Source organism: Psammomys obesus, unplaced genomic scaffold (assembly GCF_907164565.1).
Source record: "Psammomys obesus unplaced genomic scaffold, mPsaObe1.curated_primary_1811, whole genome shotgun sequence".
Taxonomy (NCBI): Eukaryota; Metazoa; Chordata; class Mammalia; order Rodentia; family Muridae; genus Psammomys; species Psammomys obesus.
This window is the reverse complement of record NW_026596091.1, coordinates 10,430,926-10,456,459: the sequence shown is the minus strand read 5'-3', so window position 1 is coordinate 10,456,459 and position 25,534 is coordinate 10,430,926. Positions and strand designations below refer to the sequence as shown.

Below are 25,534 nucleotides of genomic sequence, written 5' to 3'. Positions count from 1 at the left end.
GGCAGAGAATTCTCTGCTCTACCGTAACCCAGCTACCTGACGCTTCCACCAATGGGCTTAGAAAATGGCTGGGTTTTGGACATTCTTTTGTTCTGGCACTATAAAAACCAGCCAAAGGGGAACATGGAACTTAGGGTAACCTAGATCTTTGCTCCTAGCCACTCGTAGAATGAACTCCAGATTAAACTCGTTTCTTATGTTGACAGGGAGTAGTGGAGATAGTGGACTTGAACCTGGATTTAGACCTCATCACTGACATTAAGGCTGCACAGCTTTGGACACACGGACCTCTGCTTTGGTTGCCAGATTTGTACATGCCTCCCTAGGGTGACCATCCTATTTCGTTATATATAAAGTAAGTGAGGTACAGATGGCCACAGGTAGGGCATTATGACATGTACTAGTAACATGTTGTATCACTGCCAAACAGAAGTGGTGGTGTAACCGGTGCAGCCGAGGGCAGAGAGGGACCAGGAGCATTTGAGAGGTAAGCATGAAACACTTCGAAAAGCTCTCAGTTGCTACTTGTGACACATTTTGCTTTGTGACCAGTGGTCACAAATACGATTGTGCCAAGGCTTTGGTGCATCTTCATCTAGAGAGATGCTTACTTTTTGAAAATAAGCCCAATGGCTACCCTAACTGGGCAAGCTGCCTGTCATTCAAGCACATTGAAAATACCTGTGAGTCATGGCAATGTCATTGAATTCTAGGATTAATTTCTTCATCTTAGTAAAGTTCACATGAATTAAAACCATCCTAAGCATATCAGCTCTTAAGCCTTCAATAAGTGTGCTACTACCCGTAAAACCACAGATGTTAAGTATAGAGTAAGAGACTGGAGAGAGAGGAAATCCTAAAAGGAGGGCAAATAAAATAGACAGGTTTGGAGAGATGGGGTGGAATAATTAAACAGGAGGGAGAGAAAGGGAGAAAACACAGGAAGGTTCAGCAACTCTAAGGGCCACTTGAAGGATCATACAGAAACCTAGTACAATAAGAGATTCTTAAAATATGTACATATATGAAATAAACCTAAGTGGAATCACCAAATAGCAGAGGAGACAATGACCCAGCTGGACTTCTCACACCACCAAGTGAAACCTCCAGTGCCAGGAATGGGCTACGTCTAATTGAGTCGTTGGCAGAAGGAATCTCATAGAAACCCCGAACCACTCAGGCTGTTTCCAAGTGTGCTGGTAGCTTTCCAAAAAAGGATGACGCCGATATATCTCATTGAACACAGAAGAGCTGAGCTGGTGCCTCACTGGAGCCTTCACCCCTGCTGACTCGCATTCACGATCCTGGAAGGTACCCCGCATCCTACCAGAGAAGAAAGCTAGGCACCGACCAGGCACACACTCCTTGACCTGCAATGGTGGCCTGTCTACATGGCACACTGGTGCAAGAGTGGCACAAAAGGCATAGGAGTAACCAACCACTCTCTGCTTGGATTTACGGCCTACTCCATGAAATGAAACCCATGCCTGACACTGCTCAGGTGGCCAAGAACCTGAGATAGATAGGCCATGGACCTAGAAAAAAAAAAAAAAAGCAAAACAAACACACACACAAACAAAAAAAAATACTGTTATTATAATTAAAGAAAAAAAACATAGGAAAAAACCCTCCTAGCAACATTGTGCTGTACTTCATAGATCAGTGTCTCACTTAGCCACCATCAGAGAAGATTCTTCCTGGAGTAGATGAGACCTAGTATAGACACCCATAGGTGGACAATGTGCAGATGTGAGACCTTAGAACACTGAGACTGAAATGGGATAACTGTGCGGACCCCTGCTAACTGCAGCCTGAGGCTTCAGGGATCTATGCAGAAGAAAAGGTAGAAAGATGGTAAGAGCTGGGGGTGGGGGGTGTGTGTGGAAGACACACCAAGGAAACAATGCCTTCCAGATACAGCAGGACTGACACACAAACATACACACTCACACTGACTGTGCTAGCATGCACAGGGCTTGCACAGGTTCAAGTCAGATGGGGTCCCAGAACTCTGAGAAGTAGACAACAGCCCTCACCTCTAACCCAGAAGCTACCCAATTGACAACTGCTTGCAAAGAAAAGCTTTAATTTCATTCAAGGGAACCTCATGGGGTATACAAGCCAAGACTGGGCCCAGCACTACACAGCCGAACACAAAATGAACTCAGTGGTATTGTTGGAGCCAAATTTGTGTTTTCATGTATGTGCATGTGTATGCATAGCTCTGCGCGTGTGTATGTGTCTCTTGTGCTTTTTCTTTTTCCTATTTCTTCTATGTCTGTTTGCTTTGTTTTATTGACTTTTTTTTTACTAAAGAGCGAGAAAGAAGGCATTTTGTTGGATGGGTGGAGAGGATCTGGTAAGAGATGAAAGAGGGAAATCATGATCAGAGGGGAAAAGGTGATCAGAATATATGGTATGAAAAATTTACTCAGAATTAAAAAGAAATAAAAGCATCCTAAGCAAACAGACTACAGCACTCTTTAGCTATACTACTAATGTGTATGCTACTCTGATGTATCAAAATTTATCTAGTGCTTTTCCCTACCACAGAGCTAATTTAAATACATGATATTTGTCTCTAGAAGAGTGTTGTTTTGACTTGGCCCCCTACCTCCCTTCAGAGCTCTCTGTCCTGAGTTCCCAGAGGTGTCCCCTTTGACCCAGTTCCCTTCCTCCTTCCAGCCAGCTGTTATACTTTCAGTCTTCTTTCATCCCCAATACAACTGCTTCATCAAGGCCATACTTCTATGTCACCTCTTCTATACACTGAGCATTGACCGTCATCCAGCAATTCTTCCTCGAGCTTTGATATCTGTTCTTCAATGTCCTATGTCTTCATTGCAATGCATCCTAAAACAACTGACTTTTTGCATTTCCCTTACTTTTCCCTTATAACAGTAATTCAGTACAAACACACACACACACACACACACACACACACACACACACAGTTGGCCATATGTTATTCAGGTCTTAATCTTGGGTTCTCCTTTGAAGATGCCATTTCTGGTCCCTTCAGATTTGATCAGATTCTGCATTTTCCTCCTGTAACTCTGCCCTTCAGCATTTTGTTACTGCAGAGTTGTTGAGATGGCCAGTGTCTGCTTCTCTGAACAGACATTGGTTTCCATAAGGGCAGAAGATGGGTACATCTTACCACTCTCTTAGTGCTCTGCTCAAGTGGCAGATGCTCTTGTACACTTTCCACACTCCCGCTCTAGTTACTTAAGCAAGGATAGTGAGTGGACATGTGATACACACGCTCATATCTCACGCTTAGAGCCAGCACTACCGGATGGTTACAATTTTCTTTTTGTATTTGCTGAACATCTGTAATCAAAACAAACTTAGGTAATGAACACATTTGTGATGGAGCACATGCTTGTTGGTTTGTGGCTGATTCCCCTTCCATGTTGTAAACAGAGAGCACGGCATTGATGAGCTAGGCAACAATCTGGACGGCAGTGTCAAGGTTCCTGCCATGTAAACATCTGAGCAATACATCTGAGCCAGGTCCATCTAGTGCTATATGGACAAGATCCTTGGCATTGGGGAAAGACAAACAAGCCTATCTGTATCAAAGGCACTTTGTGCTCCCAGAACAGAACAAAACAAGACAAAATGAAGGAAGAAAAAAACCAGCAGGTGCTAGTCTAGCTGAGGCCAAGGAAGGTGTGTGAGAAGTTTGGGGAGCTACATGGATGGAATTAGAAAGGAACCAGAAGTCCTTGGAGCAAGAGCTTCAGGGATGTGTCCCCCGGCATTGAAGGACATCACTGTAGTCCTGGGGAGGGAGGGCATGAGAGAGGAGTGGTGAGAGCCAGATGTCAGATCTTGCCAGGCTTCTGGGCCCAAGGAAGTAGGGGAGTTGTGGTTTTGAGTGCTGGAAAGTAACTCAAGTAACTCAAAAGACAGCTTTTCAGGTGGGGCATGGTGTGCTCTAAATTGCAGGTGCTCACCCTGTTTTGTAATACATGACAACTGCACAGGAGATTCACCGGAAAGAGGTGACAGGCCTGAATCTGTGTGTTGGTGTCTTGATGAACCAGACAAAAGTCGTGAGGATACATAAGGGAAACTCTTTAAACTTTTGGTCAGGGTGATGGATTTAGTGGGGGAACTGTCCAATGTGTGGACATTCAGATGAACACTATGATAGACAGACAGGTTCTGCTGTAGACATAGAGAAATGGGTGTCCTTAAACTCTGCCAGTGGACGTGTAACATTGTGTATCCACTGTGGAAAGCCATCTTCGGCTTTCCAAAAAGATTGACAGAGAGACAACTGAAAACATCTGCCCCCATAAAAACTATTACCTATTAGCCAAAATGCACAAACAACCAGTCCTTCCACCATGAATGCATAAAGTAAAATGTGAGTGTTGCTACAAGACAATCAAAGCAAAACAATGCTAGAACACAAATGGACTTGGAAAGCAGTGTGCTAGGTAAACTAAGCCAGGCTAAAGGAGCATACAGTGTGTGATTCTGTTTACATGAAATGTTTATAACAGGCAAATCTATAGGGACCTAAAACAGTGGTTGCCTGAGACTGGGGGAATTAGGGAGAATGGGGTGTGATAAACTGAAGACTTCAGAGGTTTTTTTGGGGGGTGGAGGGTGAGGTGGATTGATGAAAATTCTCTGAGACATACGGTTGCTCACATCAGTGAATACACTAAAACCGTTGCACTTTAGAGGGGTGAGGTAAAGTATAAATGAAAAGTTATACTTTCGCTTTAGCCTAGGCTATTCTTTCCTCATGGGACAGGACTTGGGGGATTCTGTGACATCTCAGGAACTTAGGGAGACTATATTTAATGGAAGGCGATTGCACTGTCATCAAAGATAGCAATAGTGAAGGTAGAGAGGGTAACCCAACACAACTCTCCCAGTGAGGTATCTGACAGCAGGGTGAATCTAAATGTCATGAAACCTTTCAAGTCAATGTCACCGCATCATAGATGCCTAGCGAAAAGAAAACACATAGTGATATCACAAAGAAGCTACTAGAAAATCCATAACACCCATCTTCCTACAGGAAATCTAGTCTGGTCTCCCACTGAGTCAAAAGCCTGAAGGAAAACAGGGAGGCACGGGATGATGCTAGATGAAAAGATGTTTAGAGTCATGACAACAGAATTTAAAACCGCATCTGGGATCCTGCTTGAACAAACCTGTAGAGAGAATCTCTTGTGACTGTATGGAAGCATCACCTGTCAATAAAAGCTGCTGGCCTGTTAGTTGAGGCAGGAAGTAGTTCTAGCAGAGAGAGAGAGAGATGATGTCTGGGATAGAGAGAGGTGGGAGATTCATCCCGGACTCTGAGGAAGATGGACACATGAAACTGGGGAGAGGTAACCAGCCATGTGGCACATATATAATAGAATAAATAGGTATTATAACTTATGTGATAGTCAGGGAAAGAGCCAAAGCTTATGGCCTAGGCATTTATGGGTCTGAGAGTCATTATTTCAGGAGCTGGGGCTCAAGTGGAAAAACCCTATGGTTACACAAACCCAATGGAAAGGCTGGTGTGTTGCAGCTGGGTAATTCTGAATTTGTATTAGGTGTTGATACCAGGGCTCAGCCGTTAATTTCATTGGGTGTAGTATGACATCCTGGCTGAGAGGAAAGCATCCATGAGCTGAATAAGGATGCCACCACCAAAAGACATGTTAATGTGGATTGGGGGTAAAGCCTACACAAAAAACTACAGGCCACGAAGGAATGCTGAGAATAGAAGAAATAAGTCTTCTCCGAGAAATACCACACCAACTGGTTGTCCAATACCAAACAGCCTGAAAATATAAATACAATTGACCTTACACAGACTTCAGACTTGGTGGGTTATTCTTAGGAATATATTTTGTATATACATATTCATAGACATATATGCCTGTAATAACAATAAAAAAAGAGAAAGCATGAGTTTCAAAGAGAGAAATGAGGGGTTTATGAGGGGGGTTGGAAAGAAAAAAGGAAAGGGAGAGATGTAATTATAATCTCAAGAAAATACTTGTACTTATTATCATTTACTTTTAATAGTGTGTGTGTGTGTGTGTGTGTGTGTGTGTGTGTGTGTGTGTGTGCGCATGTGGGTGCTGCACATGTGCATGCATGAGCACTGGGACACGTGTAAGTCAGAGGTGGCAGATGCCTCCTGAGATGGAGTTATAGGCAGCTACTTGACATGGATTCTGGAAACTGAAATTAGATTCTTTACAAGAGCGTTGGCTGCTCTTCATGCCCCAGCCATCTCTCATCCTGAAGCCATTCATATTCAAGAGAGAAAGTTTAAATGAAGCAAATTGGAGATTTGCTCAAGACTAATTTGGGAAAGCAAAAAGGGAAGCAAATGTTTAAGCTTTTGAATCGGGATAAAGCTTGTGAGGGCACAAGGTCCAATTCTCTCCATTTTTGTATATTAAAATAAACAAAAACTCTACCCCCACCCCATTTAAGATAAAGCTATATAAAGGGCCAGATTATCTCTATAGACCTCCTCCATTCTTAATCTTCATTGAGCATCAGAATCACCTAGAAAACTGCCTTAGCCACACTTCCCTCTCCTCCCTAGTGTTTCTGGGAGAGGCCAGAGGATCTGCATTTCAAATGAGTCTCCAGAGAATACTGATTCTGTGGGCAGTGATTCCATTTCGAGAAAGACCCAGAAAACTAGTTTACCAGTGAGGCACACCTCCCGCTGCTGGCTTTACCTTGTTCCACATGCTCGACGACCCTGAGGGCCTTCCTGGCTGCCCACCCTCCCATGGAGACGTGGTCCTCCGTGGCAGCACTGGTGGAGAGTGAGTCCACAGATGAAGGGTGGCACAGAGCCTTGCTCTCCGAGACTGCAAGAGATCAGTGCAGACGACACAGTAACCCTAAGAAGAAATGCTGCCAACATCATACAGGACTCCCCCAAGGTCTCACAGCATGAAGGGCCCTCTCCAGGGGCTCTTGACCATGACCAACCACTCGCTGGTGCAAAGCCACACCAAAGTCAATTTTCTCCCAAAGTTGGAAAGATGCTATGATCCTGGTGAGTTCCGAGCTAAGATGAAGATGAGAATTTGGGAATGCCCTCATTATAAACCATGCCAAAAACGCTGGAAGCATTCAGCATGCCAGGAAGATGGATAGGGACAGGGTGGGGCGGAAGATGATGGATGAGTCTGGCTACTCAAGAATGGTTTACTTACCTTGAGAGAAGAGGCGAATTAGAATTTAGGGATGTCACCGAGAACCAATTCTGGGTTTGTAGATCTTGGGCAACATTGAGTGGTTAGGGCAGTTCCAACACTGTGTAGGCGTTCTTGGCTTGAACAAAGGCTTCATGATAGCCAGTGATGTTTGGGAAGTGAGGGGCCTCTATAATGGAGTCTCTCAAGCCTGAGTTTCCACATTAGTTAATCATCTTGCTACAGTGCAGATAACTGAGTTTGGGATTGGCTCTGAGTTCCCACCACTTTAATAAACTCCCATGTGATGCCATGTTGTTGACCTGATTGCCTACACCTTAAGGAGCCAAGTTCCTTGTCCCCAGCTCTAGATGTTAGGAAAAGTCAAATTTGAAGTCTTTTCTCCTCTTCCACAGATCTAGAAATAGCTCCTGCTCTTTTCTGTGCTATAAGGTAGCAGTTCTTTACCCGTGCGTCTCTAATGACCTTTTCACAGGGGTCGCCTAAGACCATTATTGGAAAGCACAGGTATTTACATTGCTATTGATAACAGTAGAAAAATTCCAGTTATGAAGTAGCAAAGAAATAATTTTATGGTTGAAGGTCACCACGACATGAGGAACTATATTATAGGGCTGCAACATTAGGAAGGTTGATCACTACTGCTATAAGGTATACCACCCTGCAAGGATCCAGGGTTAGACGAGGGTGACCAGCTTGTCCTGGTTTGTCCAAGGCCTCTCAGGTTCTGCCATTAAAAACTGTGCTCTGGTACAATAAAGAACAAACTTATAGTACCCTTACTTATAGTACTGAATAACTAAGAAAACAAACATTTTCAATAAGGAAGCCATCTTCAGTGAGTAGCTTATGAGGCAGAACTCAGTCAAGCCAGTCTTCCCAACGTGCATAATTTTCTCTAGAAACCAATTATTGTTGCCCCTCTACCACCATAAAATGAGAAATCTCTGTGTTAAGGATGCTTTTTAGAGACAGTGGCACAAACAAATAGATGATACTGGGCCAGAGAAGAAGGTGAACTCAATGGTCCTTTCTTTAGTTGACTATATTGAGTTTCAGTGAGGAGCCTGAGCAAGGCAGGGCTTAAGAATTGTTTGGCATGGTGCTGCATGCCTTTAAGTCAAGCACTGGGACGTTAGAGGCAGGTGAATCTGTACAGGTTGTCAGGTCAGTCTGGTCTATTTCTGAGTTCTGTGCTAGCTAGAAGAACTACATAATGAGAACCTGTCTCCAAAAAAGGTAATAGTATCAAATAAAAATTACTGTTTCGTTAGTGTTCATGGTACCAGGCAAAGCCCCAAGACTTTATATGTAGAGTTAGTTCATTTAACAACAAGACAACCCTGTTAGGTAAGAAGTCATTGTGTGCTGTAGGCAGCAAAGAGCTGAGGATGTTTCAACAGGATAGAGAGTCTGGAAAGCACACTGATTATAAATGGCAGGTCTGGGTTTTAGAATGCATTGGATGCATTTTGTTGTTGTTGTTTTTGTTTTGCTCAAGACAGTGTTTCTCTGTGTAGCCCTAGCTACAGCCTGTACATCAGGCTGGCTTTGAACTCACAGAGATCCAACTGCCTCTGCCTCCTAAGTGCTGGAATCAAGGCATGTGCCACCACTGCCCAGCCCCACTGGATGCTTTTAATTAACTATTATGTTACTTAGTCCTTTGAGGTAGTATTAGTAAAGAAAATGCAGAATGTTCAGCTAAGTTGTGATTTGGGATAAAAACAATGTTTGGTTGGGAATTTGTTATTGTTTTTTTTTTTTGTTGTTGTTGTTGTGTTTTAGCATAGGTAGATCCTAAGTAATACAAATAAAACTGGGCATCTTACTTTTTCTGTTGTTGAATCTGACCACTCTATTTTAAGACTATGTACAGATGAACACGAGATTTTTGATATCAGCCAGTAGCAGGAGCAGAGAGTGGAACCCATAGAGCCCTGAGCAGTCCCCCGGCCCCAGCAGCCTAACGACCCTCACACCCAGGAAAGCCACAGCTGCTGCAGCGCAGCCACTATCATGGCAACCAACAGCAGCTAGGCTGAGACCCCAGGCAGACATATCCATACCTTTATATCCACCTGCGAAGGAAGGTTTTCAGAACAGTAAAATGGCTCAGTATAAGAAATGGATATGGTTTCATCAAGAGGATGACATGGAGGTGTGTGGAGGAAGTAAATGTTACAGGCCCTGGTGGAGTTTGAGCCCAAGGCAGTACATATGTAGTCTATTACAACCATGGTAAACACTCTTCATGTGATAGAAGCCCTCCACTTGGTTTCCAGCAGCATTACTAGAATAATGAAATTAATGGAGAGACTGACGGATCAGAGAGTGCTCTAGAAGGCCAGGCCCAGTAACACCCACCCTATTCTAGACAGGGATTCTCCCCTTACATGCTAGGACCACCTTATTTTAACCCTCCTGTTCAGGAAGAATAGACAGAAGGTGATGGCAGCTGGAGAGCAAGACAGCAAGGTAGACCACTAAGACAGACTGTGTTTGGGGTTATAGGCCATGTAGGAGCCCTTCTCCCCCAAAACAGCCTAGAGAAGACAGCAATGATGACAGGAAGGAGACTCAAAGACATGAGATCCAAGATCAGCAGCCACTTCAAAGTGTTGCAACTTCAGCTACAACCCTAATACTCAGAGAATCCTAAACCATAAAATAGCAAAGAGATGCAAGCAGGCAACGGAGGACTCATCTATTTATGCAAAGCAGGGTGGGCCTGAATAAATATCAGCTTACTCAACAATTTCATCAACCAGTTTAGTCATCCAACAAGAAAAAACTGAGCATAATTAACATGACATTCCAGCAACAGGAAGTAAGAAGATGGGAGCTGAAGACCTTAAGGGTCAGTTTTCTTTAACAGTTGGCTAGATAAGACAGAACTATTTGCATTGTCTATGAAGCATGCAGTTTTTATTACTTTTACCTAAGGATGTCTCTTTTTGGTAATGACAGATATAGGTTTGGTTGCTTAGTTCATTTGTGGTTTTTTCTTAATGCCTTGTTTTTCTCAATCAGCCACTAAATATTTTTAAGTTGCTTCAGATCTGGTTGAGATTCTTTAAGAATTTCATTTTTCATTTATAACAAGTTTAGAAACTTGACTTCCTTTTAAGTGAACAAACTGAAAGTTCTTGTTTAAATGATGATGGTGGTGGTGGTTGGCGATGGTAAAAAGTTCACTGAAGTAAGTACGCAAAATTGGGTACCAATATGTCTGTATTTGAGTTCTTCTCTACATCCAGTTACTGTATAATTCTGGGAAAGCCACTTAGCCTCTCGGTCTCCTCTCATCTGGCCAGTGGAGATTAACAGTGCCCACCACCTGCCCCGGGAGCGAAGATTAAGTGAGGAGAAATAAGTAAAGGCATTGGCACTAACAGGCTTTGTTCTGATGAACCCCTTGCAATCTCAAATCAGAAACCAGCTACACTGAAGCTCAGTTTTTCAGTAGGCCTATTGCTTCTTGGAAGTATTTTGTATAAGTTCTGAGAACATCTTAATCTTTTAACAGATAGTGGATCAAAGAGAATATCTCCAAATTTAATCATTCAGTTTGGCTGAACTTCTGCCGTCAACTATAATCATCTTTTGTTTTGCTTTGTTTTTTCCCTCTGATAGTCTTTGGGGGAAAAAAGGTACAAAGATGAAGTTCAAGTGCAAGGTGAGATTCCTCTCTCTGGGGCAACTGTCCATTTACATCTGACTGTTGCATTATAATCTTCCAGCATTACACTGTGTAGGGTTTCTTTTCTCTAGAAAATGCTCAGACTCAACCTACTTGCTATGTTAAGCATGAGAGGTAGAATAAACATGAAAGTGGAGAAACAGGAATCATTTCAAGGCAAAAGCTGATACTTTTGGGGAAACAGGAAAGGCCCTTGGTGGACAGACCTGTGATCTGGCTAAGGGCAGTGTCCTTACCCAGGGCGGCCGCGGTGCAGTGGGCTATCATGAATCCAGAGTTCAGACCTCCTTCCGCCACCAGGAAGGCAGGCAACTCACTGAGGGCGGGGTTGCACAACCTTTCGATTCTTCTTTCACTAATGGCCGCAAGTTCATGAACGCCGATAGCCAAATAGTCCAGGGCCTAAAAGAACACCTCAGTTCAGGCAGCCTGCACTGGAATGCACTTTTGGGGTCAGGAGCACATTTAGAAAGCTTACCTTGGCTGGGTATTCACCATGGAAGTTTCCTCCCGAAATTGTCTCTCCTCGACTGGCAAAGACCATCTTTCAAAACAGGTTAAGGCTTAAATGTCACATTGCTGGCCACTTCAAAGGTAGCTCCCATCCCCATCTGCTTACTTTTAGTACTGAGGTGACTGTCACTGTACAGATATAGGGAGAAGGACACATCTTCCCATAAGCAGGTGTGCTCATAAAGCAGCGGTTCTCAACCTGTGGGTTGCGACCCCCCAAAGACTGTCAGAAATATATTTACATTATGATTCATAACAATAGCAAAATTATAGTTATGGAGCAGCAACGAAAATAATTTTATGGCTGAAGGTCACCACAACTCGAGGAATTGTATTAAAGGGTCACAGCAGTAGGAAGGTTGAGAGCCACTGACACACATGCACACACACAAACATACACATTGAAGGTAAATTGTGCGCATGTAACTGGGGCCAAAAAACATGGGGCATGAGATGTTTTTCCTGAGATCAGAGATGTCAACTCCCATGGCTTTTCCAATCTGCCAATTTAACACTTGTAGTCAAGAGCTAAATCTATGACCATGAACCACCTGCTTGAAGTTGAATTCTAGTTCCTCCATGGAGCTGTGAACCCCTGCTCACAGAAGAAGCTGCTAAAGAGAAGACTCAGTTGACAAGCACCCATCCAAATGTCTGAAATGAACAGTGTTGGGTTGTTTCCCCACTCTGTCCTCTGAGATCTTGCGCCAGTGCTCAGCCACAGGTCCAGCCAGCAGGTCCTACAGGCCCCCCGGCAGGGGAGGAATCCGGACTCACGGAGCGTGGTTGCCCTCAGACATAGTCCCAGTCTGTCACGTACTTTGCTCAAGCCAGCAGGCACAAGAGCAAAGACAGTAATAGCTCCTCCTTCCCGGTTCTGGAAATGAATGCTTTCCTTCTGGGTTTTAGAAATAATATATTCAGCTATTTGTCACCAGAGGGTGCCCCTGTGGCATCAGCCAACCTCTAAATGACAGTGCTCAGAAAAAGAAAAAACATTGTGTCTATAGTGAGTGCGTGCTGACCTTTTCTTGTCCTTGTTCCCTACAGAATACAGTAAAACTGCTGAGGTGGCGTTTGCACTGTATTGGGTGTTACAGGCAAGCAAGTGAGGAGTTAAGGTAGACAACAAGAAGCATCAAAGGGACTTGAGCAGACAAAGATTTTGCAACAGGAAGAGTGTCTTGCAGTCAGTCCCTGACACGTAACAGTCTTTTCTCTGTCATCTGGATCCCTGCGTTGACTGCCTGATGCTGTAATTTAGAAACTGAATTTGTATTAACCTCTTGTTTCCCAACTTTGTTGGTCATTAGGTTTCAGCAACTTTCAACCTCCCTGGGTGCACTTCACCTGTGGTGGAACACTGAGAAACCTGTTTCCTCAGGCAGCATAAGTACTGGACTCTCAGCTCCCTGCAAATTCATCCACAATCAAGCGTCTTTTACTAAGAATTAGAGGATTTTTTTTTTTTCTGAAATTATGGCCAGGAGAAAAACTAAATAGAAACCTGTCATCCATATCCAGGAAGTTCATGTTAATCCTCTCCCATTCAGTTACCCTTTGAGGTCTAACTGTGCCAGTATAGAATTTTTCCTTTACCACTCAAGAACAAACTCATGAGCTGAGACCACACCACATGCATGAAACCACTGTTCCTTTTGGGGAGTGTTGAGGTAAGTGGGAAATGAATCTGAAAGAAGGCTTACAGAAAAGGTGCCTTCAAAGCCTGGGTTAGAAGCCTGACAAGCTGTTGAGTAACCAGCCACCTGCTCTCCCAGGCTGTGAGCTGTCCTCACAGCTGCTCCCTCAGCACTTTCTCCAGTGCTTAGAATGAAGGCAGCTGTGGAATGGGGCCAAAGGGTTCCTAAGAGGGTTGCCTGTTTTCCAAGGCAGCAATGCCTCTGTGGAGACTATACCCTGACTCATCATCTCGGCTTCAAAGAAAAGAACAGACTTTCTGGGGGAAAGTGATCCCGTTAAGAACTCCCTCCCTCCACAAGGAATGAAAGCATCTTTACTGTGTGTACAGATAGATAAACTGTGGACTGAGTCAAGCCTACGTCAGAAAGAAACCTGGAAATGGGGAAGCCTTACCTCACTGGAAACATTTTGATGTGTTATTTGATGGTTGTTTTCTGCTTAAAGCATCCAGCAGCACTATGACCAGGCCAGCCCAGGAGGCTGCAATCACATCCCCACCAGCCTCAGCAGTAACCTTTCAGCCAGTATCTCTGTGAAACATATCCACAAATACGGGAAGTGCTGCTTTAACCTTTTATGGGCCTATTTCAAAAGCTTAGGATGTTAGGCTCAGAACCTCAGAGTAGCGTCACAGGTCTGCTCCTGCCACTTACCAGCTCTGACCTAGAAGAGGCTCAGCCTCAGGGACTAACTCATCTACCTACAAAACAGAGTAGCGACACAGACACTTTCAGAAGGATTGCATAGGCAGATTCTAACCCAGCCAGCTAGAGAAAACTGCAAACATCCAAAAGATACAGGATTGTCTGTGGCACTGTTCAGTTCTGTAGTAATGATGCCCTTCACAAATGCTATCGTATCGTTCACCACACCATGAACCTAAAGTATAATCAAAATAAGACACATGATTAATGCTCAATAAAAATGCTAATATTCTTGTAAAATATCACCTTCAGGCTTTTCCTCATAACTGTTGTTGTTTTTGTTTCCTTGTGGGGTTTTTGTTTTGTTTTGTTTTTGTTTGTTTGCTTCTTTTTTTTGAGACAACGTTCTCTGTGTGGTCTTAGCTGTCCTGGACTTGCTTTGTAGACCAGGCTGACCTCAAACTCACAGAGATCCTCCTGCCTCCTCTACCTCCCCAAGTGCTGGGATTAGAGGCATGCACCATCATAGTCATCTCCTTGTAACTGTTCTGCAGTCATGATCATAAAAAGTATAATTGGCTTACTTAGGATTTGAAGACAACTGATAAGTTCTGAGTGAAAAAAATTAGGATAAATACATTAAAGTAAATACAAAAATATATTAGACTAATATGCAAAACATTGTGATATAGGAAAGTGACAGCTCTAGCCACAAAGAATTTCACTTCCATGCCAGTAGTAGGATGAAGGCAAGGTAGGTTTCTGGCTGAAACAGAAGCAGATTTGGAAAGCAGACAATGGAGGCTACGTTACTGTTCATATGGAGTAAGCTACTGTAGGCCTCTCTCGGACATGAGTCACAGAGATCATACAGATGGTGGCCATCAAGGGGATGCTCATCATGAAGCACAAAGTGCCACACTAAAGATGCTCATGAGTAAAGCAGCCACCCTGCATCTTGCCCTGGGAAAGCCATGGTGCACTTTTGGGTTTCTCCCAAAAGTCCAGGAGATAATGATCCAATGGTGCAATCTTGTGCAAGGTACTGAACCCTGTTCAACAAGTCCTGACTGAAAATGAGACAGAGTGCTAACTGCACAGTTGGAAAAATTCAGCGAGTTAATATTTGGAAGCCACAGATAATGGAGCACATCGTTTGGAGCCAGTGGTTGTTGTTCTTAGAGTAGCAGGGGCTCTTAAATCAGGACTTATTCTTATGGTTCAGTTAATCCAACAGTTCTTTCCCATAGATGTTTTTGAAGTATTGTTCAATAAGCCAGTTAAATAGGACTCTATGCTGAGTCATAGAAAATGAGGGTATTTACTCTAGGGAAAACACCCTTTTATTCTCTCTACCAGAACTTGACTGACAAATCGTTTCTTGAGATGATTGTAATCTCTCATCACTCAGGTCATGTGAAAAAGCTGACCCATTTCTTACTTAAAGTTGTCTCAGAGATTCATTTATTATTGATTATACTCAATTGTACAATGAGGATAAAGGTATGCCTTGAGTGCTGGGAGACAGAATGAGGCTTTCCTGTAAACATCTCAGACTGGCTGCAGTTTTTCCCTCCTGGAAGAGCCAGAAAGACTCCCCAGTGCTACTTAACTGTCTTAGTCCATCAACACAGGAGGTCAAGATGTGGGAGGGTCAGCCCACCTAGTAAGAAGATGACAAAAACTGGAGAAATGGAAGTACAAAATACGCTCTTTTTAACAGTAGCAGTAGAGAGGTTTGGATTGCATTTGGCCCTGACACGATTTTCTACTTTTTTTCCTTTCTGAATGTGGGGAAAGGAGCCTCTGTTGGTCTCCTTGTTTCTTGACTTTACCTGTGGGCAGCACCGCAAGGTGTACGCGTCCTGAACTCGATCGCAGAACCTGTGGCTCTCTGCGCAAGCAGAGGCGAGGGGAGAGAAACAGGCACCACATTACCGAACGCCCCAGAACGCCTGGCCCCACTGAGCCTATTCAAACAGACTTGTCCAGACCTGCGATTTCTGATGGGTGGTGATCCGAGTCCAAGAGTGACCGGAACCGAAAAGCAACTTCAATTTGTCCCCGGTGAGGGCGGACAGCATGAATGTCTAGAATTGAAGGAGGCAAAATGAGTCTGAGTAGTTGTGATATTAGAATGAACCACTGATGGTTCATTCATGGTGCTGAAGTCCTGGGAGTTCTCACCCATTATGCAGAATTAGACACTTCAACCCAAAGGCAAATTTTCCTTTATCTACTTTATTCTCTCTACTGTCCATGTCAGAGTGCAAACTGTTTGCAGAGGACACTAGAAATTTAACTCAAGGCTCCAGGGTCACCCTTAAAAGAACTGGCCCGATGACAACAGGGACACGCAGAGTGAATTAATTTACCCAAGTCATTGTGGGACATCTCCTGATTTACTTATTAACGTGGAGGCTTTGACACTCATTAACTTCCAGACAAGATGCAGATACTTATGTTATTCTTGCCTCCCCAGTTTTCTTATGAGGGCAATCCTAATGTGTGCACATGTGTGTATGTGTCTGTCTGTCTGTGCATGTGCGAGCCTGTGACTAGCTGCCTAAGTATGTGAATATGAATGCATGTATGGAAGTCACAGAATAAGCGTGGGTGTCATTCCTTAGGCACTGTACACATTTTCCCCCTTATTTTTCATTTTGAGAGAGAGTCTCTCATTGGCCTAAAACTCCTCAAGAAAGCTAGGCTGGCCAGAGACCCCGGGGATCTGCTTGTCTCCCTCTTCTGAGCTGTGGGAGTACAAACATGCGCTGCCACGTCTGATTTGTTTGTTTTCTTTGGTTTTTGAGACAGGGTTTCTCCATGCAGCTCTGGCTATCCTGGAACTCGCTCTGTAGACCAGGATGGCCTGGGATTCAGAGATCCATCTGCCTCTGCCTTCCAAGTGCTGGGATCAAAAGCATGTGTGACTACTGCCCCAGCTGCCAGTTCCGATTCTTAAAAAGTCAGTTCTGGGGTTTGAATTTTGGTCGTTATAGTTGCAACACAAGTATACACTGCTGACCTCTCCTCAACCCCTTTCGTTGGAGTGTCATGTCCTACAAACTGACTGCTAAAACAATCCCTAGCTTAGCATGCCCAGATCACTGGGTGACCTGGAGCCGGTAACTTAACTCTCCAGGTCAACGTCTGTCCTTAGATTATAGTTGTTAGAGGGCAGTGGAAGAAGTAAGGTGAAGCTGTAACAGTCCTTGGGTATACCAGGGGCACCTGGGTCTTCTTGCTTTTCTCTGCCACCCACCTCCTCTGTGCCTAAAAACATCAACCCACTTGCCCCGGTTGAATGAGTAAGCAAAGAGAACCTGCTGACCAGTATCGAAAGCTTTGGTGGTGCCCTTCAGCACCTCAAGGGTCAAGGCAGCCACAATGTCAGCTTGCCGGGCAATGGCATTGGCTCTCTCCACAGCTTCACAGCCCAGGGAAGTGATCATCTGTGTCCCGTTGATGAGTGCCAGGCCCTGTGGGAGAAGGGAGCAAGGTTTCGTGCTGTAAAGAGCGGACAAGCAGATGTTGTATCTCCTGCTTTTGTCGGAGAGGAACTAGCCCGTCAGCTGAGCTGTGTATGTGTTCTCGAAAGCATGGGGGCAGGCGTGCATATTCAGGAACTTGAGTGGCAGCACGTCTGGAATCATCCGCACAGATCTGGCCAAAGGGTCCTTGCTGACTGTTCCTCTTGCAGCCATGTGCCCCTGCAGCGCAGCGTCTGTGCAGCATCCTCAGCCCTCCAGGTTGTGTTGTTTACCAGCCTCTCATCATCACAGTCGAGACATCCTAAAACTATCCTGGTTCATACTTGTGGCTGAGAGCATCTTAACGGGCCTTGACTGGGCATATCTTATCAGGCTCCTTCAAAAACTATATTTGAAATTTATGCTCTTGGAGGACCCGCAGGAACTTAGATGTTCACAGACGTGCCCTTTCTTCAGTGAACAGCTGTCAATCAACACATAAGCTGTATTTATCTTAAGAAACCAATAAGGCTGGCAGCGAGGATGAAAACAGCGCATGTAAATGTTTATTAACACAAACAAGTTTTTCTTGACTTACCTCTTTGGGTTTCAGAACAACTGGTTTCAGTCCGTGGGCTTCTAGGACCTGTTGAATGATTAAAAGGATGAACATGGATGGATGTTACTGGACATACAGCTTATTTTTTCTTCCATATGGAGCCCAGTAAAATACTTTCAGTTCCAAAGTTTGTCCCATAAAAGATTAAGCCTACACAAAGTATTCTAACCAGGTTCTTGGGGCCAGCATCTACCTTTATTTAGTCTGAAAGCAGATTTAGTGTTTAAATAACTTTGGACTCTTGAACCAAGGACTCAATTACCTACAGAAAAAAAAAAATTGCTTTCAAGTTCCTCTATATTGGGACTCAAGCTTTGAGATTGGCCCAAATAGCCCTACTCTTGGGTAAGGCTGCGCTCAGAGCTAGCTGCCCATATGCTTCTGCATTCCGCATCCAAAGCATGACCTCCAAATAGTCCTCTCCCCTTGTTTCTGCATCTGCTGTCACTGACTCAACCTCAAAGCAGGCCTTAGGAGGCAAATGTGTGCACCCCAATGAGGAGTTTATGGGTCCCCTCAACTAGGTAGATCCAGAATCCCAAGAAGAAAAGGGCAGAATGTTCTTTCTCTTATGTAGCAGAAGTAAAAGGTTTTGCTAAATCAAGGTTTGTCTGATTGGGGAGAGGAAGATGGCCCTAAAGTAACAGAAAGACGAAGCACTGCCACTTCACTCTGTCCATTTCTCCAGCCTGAGTACTTCTCACTGCAGGGTGTTGGTCTTGGCTGGGGATAGGAAGAGAAGAGACCTATGTGCTCAGGGGAACCAGGCCATTAACAGGCTGAATGCTTGAGGGCAGATATAGGAAACAAAGAAAAAAGAACCATATATTTGGGTGACTTGGAAAAGATCATGGTGCAGAGAAAGAGAAAGCTCCTAGAGGAGCTTTAAGAAAAAAAGAAAGAAAGAAAAGGAAAGGAAAAAAAGAAAAGAAAAGTATTGGGACATCCGTTTAGCTGGAGCACATAGCAGCAGGCTAACTCTGATTTCTACCATGGAGAGCCTTGGGAAGGAGGGACTGTGGGAATCACATGAAAAAAAACAACACTTTTCTTTTCTTTTTTTTTTCTTTTCTTTTCTTCTTTCAAGACAGGGATTCTCTGTGTAGCCTTGCTGTCTTGGAACTTACCCTGTAGACCAGGCTGGCCTAGAACTCACAGCAATCAGCCTGACTCTGCCTCCCACGTACTGGTATTAAAGGCATGTGCCACCACCCAGCAAGGAAACAGCACTCTTGAAAGCATATTACATCTGAACTTTATCCTAAAGATGAGGAAATTGCTAGCAGTTTAACCAGGATGTACTTGGATTTGCTGTTGACCAAGGTCAGGCTGGCTGCCATGGAAATGTAGTTGAGAAAACATTGTCCACTGAGACAGAACCAAGATGGGCTGCATGGAGGAAAGATGACTTTGAACCCAGGTCCCCCAAAGGACAATCTAGTCTCTTCTTCCTCGCCCTTGGTCCTCTATCCTTTTCACCTACTCTGAGGCTACCCTCTCATCATCTGCTCAGAGAGGACACTTTAAAGGATGCTGTGGGCTGCTCAGTTGGGATTTGCACATGAAGAAAACATCAAAAGCTTTGTATAAAGTGTGCATTTGCGAAGAGCTCATCAAAGAAAACATATTTTCTAGAGACCTCACAACAAGTGCTGTCTTTCACTCATTCAAGACTCTACCTGTGAGATAAGCTCCCAAGTACAATCATGACCCAGTAGGCACTAACAGTCTTGGGAGCCAGAATACATTCCTGAAATTAAAACTGATGATGGTACTTTACTCCCTAGATACATATATCTTGGATGTTGGCAGGTGGACATGGAAGCCAGTAAACATCATCTCCTAGTTTGACTCCCAGGCGTGAGTTGACTCATCTGTGACTGGGTAGCCATAAAGATGAAACGTCATAGCAACATGTGCAAGGGCCTCCTGGCTCCAGCTGAGGAGGATCGCTGAGGATGAAGCTGTTATGCGAGGCTTACATATTTGGCATCAGCCCAGCCACTCTTTGGGGACCACATCTTTCCTTCTCCAATGAGTCCCAGAGCAAGATGAGAGAGTGGAGCAAGGTCTCCACTGGCACCAACGGTTCCTTTCTCTGGAACATAGGATAGGCAGGAGGCTGCAAGAGAAGCAGGCATCAGTTACCCCAAGTGTGCTTATGCCATTTTGGTTGTCTTGGCATTGCCAGTGAAGTCATCCCTTGTTGCCAACGGAGTGTAGAGTCATTTTGTAGAGTAAATATCCAAGAATGATAAATTCTCAGGCACAAGTAATGCCTAAGAGAACCAGCTGAGCTGGGTGTTGGTGACACACTCCTTTAATCCCAGCATTCAGGGAACTCAGATGCCTCTGAGTTCAAGGCCAGCCTGGTGTACAGGGCAAGTTCCAGGATAGCCAGGGCTACACAGAGAAACCCTGTCTCAAAAATCCAAAAAACAAAATAATCAAACAACAACAAAATACCAGCTAAGCTGTTATGAAAGAAGGGAGTGAGAGTGGAGAGGAGAAAAGACAGAAGGCAGGAAGGGAATGATTAAAAGAAATAAGGGAGGAGAGAAAATGTGTGTGTGGGTGTCTGGGCAAGGGCAGGCATCCAGGGATGGACACGGTGCTCAGGCTGTCCTGACTCCACTCCTAGGATTCCAGCAACATCTCAGAAACACAACTATAAACCAGCTGTTGATCATCGCCTCCTGCTTTACAAGACCCAAAAGTTAGAAATCACCAAAATAGAGAATTAAGGGACACCCAGGTGGTCAGATTATATAAAGTTATTAAAAGTTGTTGGAGAATGCTTAAGAACATGTATTTATCTTATTAACCACGGACTGTTCTAGAAGGATGTGGTGCACCAAAGTATTATTAACAAAGTCCTTTAAGGGCAATAAACTGACAAGCAAAATACACGGACTCTCTCTCTTTCTGTCTCTCTCTCCAGTCACTCAGTTAATCACCCCACACACTGTCACCATTTATGCACAAGCAGCCTCTATGTTTTTTAGAAATTCCCCAGAAAGTTACCCCAAAAGGGGAGGCTTCTGTTTCCTAAAATAAAAGCCCCAATGGCAGTGTTTGCATTTCCCTAGCTGTTGCTAAATAACATCAGTGCCAGCCATGGCCAGCTGCCAGACTATAGCTTATGGAGAAATTTTCAGAGCATCGGGGACCCACAGGTGCCTTATCCTTGTCTATCAGAGCACTGGTGAGCTCAAGGGGGAGTTCTACTGTCTCGGGTTTGAGGTGGATCTGTGCAGACAGCCCTTGAGCCTACATTTTGTGTCCTTCACCGGCCACCAAGTCACATTTATAAGTCCCCTGTGCCCTCAGCATAGCAACTCAAGCACTTGCTTGTTTCTGGATGATTGAGAGAGACTTTGTTTCCTTTCCCATTCCTTTCCCCCAAGGAGCCCTGGGATTGCCATGGACCCGATGTTCTATCCTCAGCTATGTGGAGAGACAGCCTCCTGAGCCTTGCAAAAATGTAGTCTTCCCTTTAAGGACTGAGTTTCGTTGCATCACGTCCTATCCCACAAAGGCTTCCTGACTAGGTCAATTATTAATCTTTTCACATTTCTGACCTACCTTTTTACAAAGTTAGATTTCTACGTGCAAGTGCAGCTTGTCCGTCATCCAGGGAGCATTAAGAGTTCAGGTTCCCATGTACCAACTGGAACCATTGTCTTAGGGGTGGACACCATCCAGGAATTACGTTCATGGATGACTTGGTGCAATTTCACTGACCGAGTATGGGCACCGCTGAATAGAAGGCTCTGTGTAGACCTGAATTCACAGGCATACTGGTGCTACAGGGAAGCTACAAGACAAGCCGACCTTTACGGGAATAACTAGAGCAGCCATTCTTGCCACCAGGCTGCCAGCTGGTTCTCCTTGCCAAACCCGTTCTGTTTGGCATTCATCTTGATTATTTTCTTTTTACTCTCAGCCTCTAGTTATCTAAGTCTACCTTGTGGGGTGTAGCCAACTTCCCTGAAAGGCCAGGCTAAGGATTCACTGACTTACCATTAAAGATTTCAATAACTTGTTTCAGGGTCTCCAAGGAAATCCCGCTGTATCCTTTGGCTAAGACATTGATCCTCAAGGCCAAGAGCATCCGGCACTTCTCAGGACTGAGAGGTTTCCCGACACCTACAAAGCAGAATGGTCATTTTCTTTGAGAAAAAAAAAATCCTTCTCCACCTCCTGCTCCCTGCCCCCCGCCCCACCTCTCAGGTCTTTCTCTACTTTGCCAGTATTGCCTGGCTTTTTGAAGCTAGGTGGATGGTACTCCCTGTTGCCCATCCTGCTTCTCAAAGCCTTGTCCAGACCAAGCTAGAGGACCAGCCCTCCTCCATTCCTTCCTTCCCAAACACCCTCAGAATACTGCAGAGTGGTCTTAGCACAAGGTCCTTCAGTGTGATGGACTCAGGGCTCATCCGACTTAGCTCATGCCCCAGTGCTAGCCTTCATTTCCTCCCCAAAGGCACCACTCTCTACATAGGACAGGACACGCAATTCTACCTCAACCCCATCCTTCCACCAGGCCCATTCTGTCTTCTAAGTGGCCAGAGAAGATTGGTCTGATGCCGCCTCCTGGGGCCCCAGCACCCAGCCCTTAGAATACATTTGGGACACAGCAGCTGATATGGCTGGTGGCCCAGACCTCACACCATGCTAGTCAATCACATGATCTTACATGGCTCAGGAGGCAGTCAGTGCTAGGAACTATTTACCTGAAGAATGAGAACGAACTAAGTTGACCTGAAGCTCCCTGGAAGAGAAAGAGGAGAACCCTCTTAGACACCATGGCTGAACATGCTACCTCGGCTGGGAATACGGAGGGAGCAACAGCTCAGACTTTAGGTGGGCAGCCGCACGCAGTAAAAACTAACAGCGGGTCCTGTTCTCTCATGATGAGTTGGGTACAAGCCAGCAACGCAAGCCTCACACTGTTCGCCAAAGCACACGAGAAACTTGGCTGTCTTCCAGGGTCGTGCGAGAGTTTGTTACCCAAGGTCTAAAGCCTCGGCTCTCAACCCGTGCATCTTGACCCCTGTGGGGAGGGCGTTCATGTCGCAGATCTCTTGCCTATCAGATATTTACGATTCCTAACAGTAGCAAAATTACAGTTAGGAACAAAAATAATTTTATGACTGGGGGTCGCCATAACATGAGGAACTGTATTAAAGGAACATAGCATTAGGAAGGCTGAGAACCACTGGTCTGAAGCAAGGGCTCAACAAATGTCATTGTGGTTAAAAAAAAAAAAAAAAAAAAAAAAAAAAAGTGAATGATCTTCATGGAAGCAAAATCTCAGGGTTGGGGCAAGTGGGCATGCACCTGAGACTTACTGTAGCTTATTGACAGGGATTACAGTTCTGGCAAATTTCCCAAAACCTGTGGTGATGCCGTAAACAACTGAAAGAAAATAACAGACACCCTAGTGGTTAGACTCAACAGGGGTTTTAGTCTTATGTTTGTCCGTAAAAATAATGTTAGGACATGGGGGAGGTGTAAAGATACCTGTTTGTTCTTTTATGATGCTGTCTATGACCTCCCTGGATTGCTGTACTTTCTTCTCGGCGATTGACGTCAGCTAGGAAAGCATTGGAGCAAACACGTGAAAGCTGTCCATGTCCAGCGGAAACGGAAGGGAAAGTCCTTCCCTCCCTCCCCCGCATACCTTTATCTTGTAAAGTCCCTTTCCCAGGTTGACCAAATCCTCGGTGCTCAGACTGTCCCCATCCAAGGAGATGTACTACACAGAAGGAGTGAATCTCAGTGAGTGGGAGGAGCCTGTAAAGGGTAGCCTGGCAGGCAGCCTGGCCCCAGTGATATTTTATTATCATCATTCTGAGGCATTAGTGTGCTAATCAAGAACATGGCTGGCTTACAGGAGCCCTGGGCAAGAAAAGCAGAGGCCAGGCCCCCTGCAGAACCAATCTGAACGGAAGAAAGCTGTCTTCAGTGTGGTGTTCACTCAGGTGTACCCTCCTCCTTTTTAAAGGGGAGGGGGCTTACACCAGACATGACAGGACTTCACTTTCCCCACGTAAAGAAAAGTAGCTCTAGCTTACCTTTTCAGGCTCCTTGTATTTGCTGTATCTGAAGCCAGGTAAAGGAACATACTAGCAGTATGGAAAAGCCCCAGGCCCACCATGTCAGGACCAGCCCTCCCTCCCCCCCAAGCACGGACCAAAGAGGATGCGGAAAGGATACAGGAAAACGCCTTCTGGCTGTGAGGGAATGAAGTCGGGAGACATTATATCGCCTTCAATGACTGAAACAAGAAGGGGAAAGAGGGGCCTTGCAGGTCACAGGGTGGCCCCAGGAATGGCCCCTCCGCGCAATGAGCTTGCATTTCATGGAAATGGCTGCTGGATCGTGACTTCCTACGTTTTCCCATGGTCTTTAGCGCCTTTATACAGGAAAGCGATCAGTTCTAGCCCGCTTCCATCCCCACTCTGGCAGTCACAGGAGGATTCTATAATTGCAAGGATCTTGCCTTGGGTTCAAGTCCAGACTCTGTCGCTTAAGACCTGCCTCGCTACGTCTATGCAGGCTGGGGGAAAGGTGGATGGTAAAGCTTAGCTTGAGGCTCCCCCGGGGCAAGTACTATTTTTCTCATTTTCCCTGACACGGGGGTGGGGTGGGGTGCCTTCCTCCAGGCCATGCCACAGCAGTTCATCCCATTCCCCTGAGCACCACTCACCCACTTCCACGAACTCATTGTCCTCCAGTGCTACATCCAGCAGGTCCTCGTTGTCCAGCAGGCCCAGGCCCTTGCAACGGCGCACAAGGAAATGCACTTCATCCACCGAAGTGAAGCCCCCATTGTCCGGTTTATTCTTCATGTAGCGCCGCACCGCCTCGCGGCCGAGCCAGCCCACAGTGAGCTTCCCGTCCAGGCAGGGCACGGCCAGCCATTCCCCACGCACGTGTACCGTGTACCTAGGCATGGCACAGCTACAACAGCCCTTCTGAGCAACAGGCCACTGCAACCAGGGGGCTGGCTCCTTCCCTGCAGTCCCTGATGGGGAGAGCCTTTATCTGTCACCTACCAGGGAGGGGAGTGCCTGCTGGGGTGTGGCTGGCAGGGAGACCGAGAATGGACTTTCAAAACACACCCCTTCCCTCGCCTTTACTCATTCACACTTTGAACAAATATTTATCGCAGCCTCTGGTGTTCCTTTGGCGAGAGAGGGATACGGGTTGGGAGAGCTCACTTTCAGGGCAGCTCTGTAGGTAGGAAGGCCGGTGGTGTCTTGCCCTGGAAGTCTGAGGCCCTGCCGGCACCCCTCCTGACCAGGGTCCCCAGTTCTCTCCTTTTCTGTCTGGAGAGAGAAACCATGTTCCCCTCTTTAGGGGAATTGGGAAAATGCATCCCCTCGGTCAGTTGTGACACCCAGGAGTGTGGCAATCCTCATTCATTTATTTATTCCACAAACACGTGTTGAGCAACGCCTCCCTGTCGCTGCCTTGTGCTTCTGAAGCCATTGCTCCACAAGGAGAGAAGGCCAGAGACAATTTTCACAACTAAATATCGTGACTAGACACATGAATCACCGAGCCTAAAGTGGTCCACAGCTTCGTGTCCTGGGGTGAGGGAATGACCAGCTTGTTTCCTAATCCAAAGGCAAATCGTTTACTGCTGTGATTTCCACTCTGGTTCT

The 25,534-nt window shown here is 45.3% G+C and overlaps 1 protein-coding gene across 1 annotated transcript in view; it reads right to left on the bottom strand.

Annotated features, from left to right (window-relative positions):
• The window catches only part of Hal (histidine ammonia-lyase), a 30,709-nt gene extending 5,758 nt beyond the window's left edge, over positions 1 to 24,951 (bottom strand). Inside the window, exons 1-17 of the mRNA XM_055627851.1 lie at positions 24,574 to 24,951; positions 24,081 to 24,141; positions 23,939 to 23,966; positions 23,545 to 23,619; positions 23,385 to 23,457; positions 23,213 to 23,279; positions 22,595 to 22,632; positions 21,885 to 22,010; positions 19,844 to 19,983; positions 17,841 to 17,888; positions 17,104 to 17,251; positions 15,764 to 15,859; positions 15,605 to 15,663; positions 13,924 to 14,004; positions 11,390 to 11,455; positions 11,148 to 11,313; positions 6,723 to 6,857 (exon numbers count right to left, since the gene is read on the bottom strand). Coding sequence (XP_055483826.1) covers positions 6,723 to 6,857; positions 11,148 to 11,313; positions 11,390 to 11,455; positions 13,924 to 14,004; positions 15,605 to 15,663; positions 15,764 to 15,859; positions 17,104 to 17,251; positions 17,841 to 17,888; positions 19,844 to 19,983; positions 21,885 to 22,010; positions 22,595 to 22,632; positions 23,213 to 23,279; positions 23,385 to 23,457; positions 23,545 to 23,619; positions 23,939 to 23,966; positions 24,081 to 24,141; positions 24,574 to 24,820 — 1,654 coding nt within the window. The 5' untranslated portion in view covers positions 24,821 to 24,951. The remainder of the gene's footprint in view (positions 1 to 6,722; positions 6,858 to 11,147; positions 11,314 to 11,389; positions 11,456 to 13,923; positions 14,005 to 15,604; positions 15,664 to 15,763; positions 15,860 to 17,103; positions 17,252 to 17,840; positions 17,889 to 19,843; positions 19,984 to 21,884; positions 22,011 to 22,594; positions 22,633 to 23,212; positions 23,280 to 23,384; positions 23,458 to 23,544; positions 23,620 to 23,938; positions 23,967 to 24,080; positions 24,142 to 24,573) is intronic.
• Positions 24,952 to 25,534: the final 583 nt, after the last annotated feature.